Source organism: Temnothorax curvispinosus, unplaced genomic scaffold, assembly GCF_003070985.1.
Source record: "Temnothorax curvispinosus isolate PA1 unplaced genomic scaffold, ASM307098v1 QBEX01017087.1, whole genome shotgun sequence".
Taxonomy (NCBI): domain Eukaryota; kingdom Metazoa; phylum Arthropoda; class Insecta; order Hymenoptera; family Formicidae; genus Temnothorax; species Temnothorax curvispinosus.
In genome coordinates, this window is record NW_020226867.1 from 174,243 (window position 1) to 178,483 (window position 4,241).

General features: G+C 41.3%; 1 protein-coding gene across 1 annotated transcript in view; it reads left to right on the plus strand.

Moving 5' to 3' along the window:
• LOC112467235 (tolloid-like protein 2) overlaps window positions 1-1,772 on the plus strand; it is a gene marked incomplete at its 3' end in the record, with an annotated part of 97,870 nt that extends 96,098 nt beyond the window's left edge. Inside the window, exon 8 of the mRNA XM_025035759.1 lies at window positions 1,557-1,772. Coding sequence (XP_024891527.1) covers window positions 1,557-1,772 — 216 coding nt within the window. The remainder of the gene's footprint in view (window positions 1-1,556) is intronic.
• Between the last annotated feature and the right edge of the window lie 2,469 nt (window positions 1,773-4,241).

The window sequence follows — 4,241 nt, forward strand, 5'->3', positions numbered from 1 at the left end:
CGTGCGTGCGTGCGTGCGTGCGTGCGTGCGTGCGTGCGTGCGTGCGTACGTGCGTGCGTACGTGCGTGCGTGCGTGCGTGCCATAGTTGAATAATTTTTACAAAGCGAAAACTTTAATGCTTTGTAACTTTTGAACGGATCCACGTGACCGCTACGTTTTTCAAGGTCAAGGTTACTCAGGGTCATGCCTTTGACAACATATGTCAAGGTCAAGGTCATTGGCAATTGGGGTCTTTTTGTACATAATTATCCACTTTCCTAACATTAATGAAATAAAACATTTCAGCAAAATATTTTTGAATTTTAATTATTTTTTATATCGAAATTTTGAATAACTTTATAATCCAGCCAAATAATTAAAATTTGAATATCTCAGAAACTAGACATTTCCGTAACTTCGCACTGGTGGCTCTGACTACATTTAGTATACATATAAGTACTACGTACCTGTAAAATTTTATCAGACTTGAATGACTTACTACAATTAAACTAAAGGCACCTATTTATTTACAGTGATTATAACACCGGCAAAACAAAAATTCGATAAAAAACGCATTGAATTCATATTATAAAACACAAATTATAGCATTCAGCATGGTTCATTTTGTTTGTTGATAACTTTTTAATAAACAATTTGAATATATACATAATACATATATTTAAATAAATGCTTGGATAGAGAAAGGACGGAGCCCAACTTCTCTTCATTATCACCCAAAAAAGTATTTTAACTTAAGGGGATTCTAAACTGACCCAAATTACCGACAATTGCAGGGAGAGCTCCAACTTTGAGTAGACTGCACAAAACTTAAAAAAATTTGTATACAATTGAAATATGCACGAAAACACATCGCGCGAGTGTTGATTTGAAGACAAAAATCGGAAAAAATTAAAAGTTGTACAGTTTGTATGTACAAAGTAAGATACACGCGCCATTCGTATAATGTGAACAAAGAATACCGTACATGAAAAACTAAAATTAAAAATGTAACAAAAAAGTTTAAGCTTTTGCTACTATTTTGTGCAAAAGCACATGCAGGTTGATAGGATAAGCAGTATTGCGTGTAGCAAGAGATGGTGCAGCGATTGAACAAGGATTGATTACTATAGTTAAACAAGGACAGATATAAAGAAAACAGGATTAGAAATATTGACATTATTGACATCGAAGAAGTTCGGCCTTCGCTATAGGAACCCCTTAACTCAAACCTAATTTTATTTATAAATTGAAAACAGGTTTAATAAAAATAAGTGATGGCTAAAATCTTTTACAAGTTAATCAGATCATCTTTTACAACATATGTTAAGGTCATTGAAATCGGTGAGATCACTAAATATGCAGACCACTAATATGCAGTTTTACTAAAAAAAAAAAAGAAAAAACAGTTAACCAAAATTTGGTAAAACAGTTTTACTAAAATTTTGTTTACATTATTTAAATTAAACTTAAAAATGGACTTCTTTTCCTCTACGATTTAGAAGATTAAAATTTTAATTTTTAGAAATTATATATTTGTCGCTTGTGATATTAATTCTCTCGAATCATTATGCTACAGACTGTGGATCAAATATTAGTAGTTTAAATTACGGTATAATAACCAGTCCGAATTTCCCGAACAAATATGATGGTCCGGCAAAAAATTTAACTACCAAAACTTGCAACTGGTTCATAAGGGTTCGGCCGAATCAACGGATACTTTTAAACTTTGAGCTCTTCTCTGTAGAAGGTCATCAATTAGGTAATATATGGATTTATTACAAATTAGTTATATGTATATTGTATATATATATATATATATATATATATATATACACAATATACATATAACTATTTATATATATATATATATAATTCTTAATTAATTATACTATAGAAGAAAGAATGGTAATATGGAACCTCATTTTGTTTTTTAACGAATTCTTATGAGTTATGTATAAGCTCAATTTTTTCATTCCTGGTATACTTGTAACGATGCATCCCCAAATATGCATCGTTCCGGCAAGAACAGCACGCCGAAACCACCCCGCCGACCACCCGCGGGGTGAGGAACGGGCACGATGTGCCCAGCATATTTTTTTAATCATATCATACGTTAGGAAGTCCGCGAACGGACTTAAACGCGGCAACCGTTCCACCGCGCCGGGCGGCGCCGAAGACGGCCGAAGACCGCCGAACGCGATCACGGCGTCGGGGCGCCGCGATCCCCGATCGTTCCGCCGCACCGGCCCGGCGCTCGCAATCGCCGTCGCTACCCCCACCACACCGCGACGCCGCCGCGACGCCGCCGCGACGCGTATAAAAGCCCGGCGTCGCTGGCACAGAGCGCGATTCCCGATCATCCGTCTTCCAGACAACACCGATCCTGAATTCCCGCACGAAAGCTAATCCGAACGAAAGGTAGAGCGCCTCTGGCATTCTCTGTCTTCGCCGAGTGTGTCTCGGCTAGCGACCAGCTTTTCGCTCTTATCTGAATCACCCGAAGCCGTCCGGATACGAAGGTAGAGCGCCTCCGGCATTCTCTGTCTTCACCGAGTGTGTCTCGGCGAAGGACCAGCTTCTCATCCTCCAAATCACCCGAAGCCTGTCCGGACAAGACGGTAGAGCGCCTCTGGCATTCTCTGCCCTCGCCGAGTGTGTCTCGGCCGACGCGCGACGACCCGCTTCCGCCGCGTTATCCACGCTTCGCGATCCATATCGCCGCCGCGCTTCGCGCCATTTTTCCGCGCTCCGGGCCGTGCCAGCCGAGAAACCGGCGCCGCCCGTGCCGATACCTGCCGTCACGCGATTCGGTTCGCGCGAGTATCAAAAGCAGCGGCTCCGCCCCGCACATACCGCGAGTTACCCCGCGCCGCCCGCGACCAAACCAACGTCGCCTCGCACGCATCGATCTATGTAAATGCCGCGAGCACAAATTGTAACTATCATAGAATAAATTTAACTATTTTCTTGTAACCGAGACGCGCCTTCATTTCGCTAACCTCGCTCTCCGTCTGCTTCTCCGTACCTCCTTCGAACCCCGGCCAACCGCGAGCTCGATACGCGCTTCGAAGACAGGTTGTTTTATACTTAGGTTTTTTATTTTATTTTTAATTTTAAATTCACAGTTTTCCGCTTACAAGAAAATATAAAAATTATCGAAAATTATACTGTTAAGTCATAAATCCCCAAACAGCACATGTAGATACTGAGAACGTTCGAAGGGTATCTCAGCAGTATATTGCGTATATTCTCAAAACATTCGAGATACGTACTACAATTTACTGCGGACATACTGAGAAGATTTCTATGTCCACCTTTTTTCAGTTTGTGGTATATACTGAGAATATTTTGCAGTAAATACCAAGAATATCACAAGTGCCAATATAGAACCGAGAATAGAATGTGCACAGTATATATACTTATTATGTTAGATGAAATTAATAAAATTATGTTCGTTGCCTTCTGCACAGTGCTAAGTGAGATATAAGGATTACTTAAGGTGACTTAAGCTGATCCGCAGCGAACAATATCAAGGTTTAAGCATTTTGCAGCATCTTGCAGGCTCGCTTCTTATATTAAATTTTTCATATTTTTTGAGATATTTGCTTACGTCGATTAAAATGACTCACTCTATATTCTGACAAATATACGAGAATTTACGAAAAATAATATACCTACTACTGTGAGATATTACAAGTACGTCTCGAGAATTTACGAAAAATAATATACTACTGTGAGATATTACAAGTACGTTCTGAGAATTTATAAGAAATAATATACTACTAGAGATGTTATAGAAATGTTCGAAGTATATTATCGGTACGCATATTTACAATACGAGTATAAAACATTCAAATAACATCATGTGCTGTATGGGTTGTAACGATACACCCCGCAAATGCATCGAACTTCCGGCCATCACCAGCCGGATGCCGCCCGACCGACCATCCGTTGGGCGAAGACAAGGCGCGGTGCGTCACATTTTTAATTGTTCATAAGATCGTGTGCGCGAGCAATTAGCGGCTTGCGGCACCGATATCCCCTCGGAGCTCCGACAAGCGCCGACGGGAGCCGATCTTCGCCGAGTGCAAGAGCGCGGCCGAAAGCCGTGATTCCGCACCGCTCCGCCCGGCGCGCGGCTAGCACGAAGATTGGCTACCTCGCTCTCCGATCCGCTGATCCGCCGAAAGAAGCAACCTTCCGACTCCTAGAGCGGCAAAGAAAGCAGAGTCCAGTGATCTAGACCTCGTTCCAAGTGGTC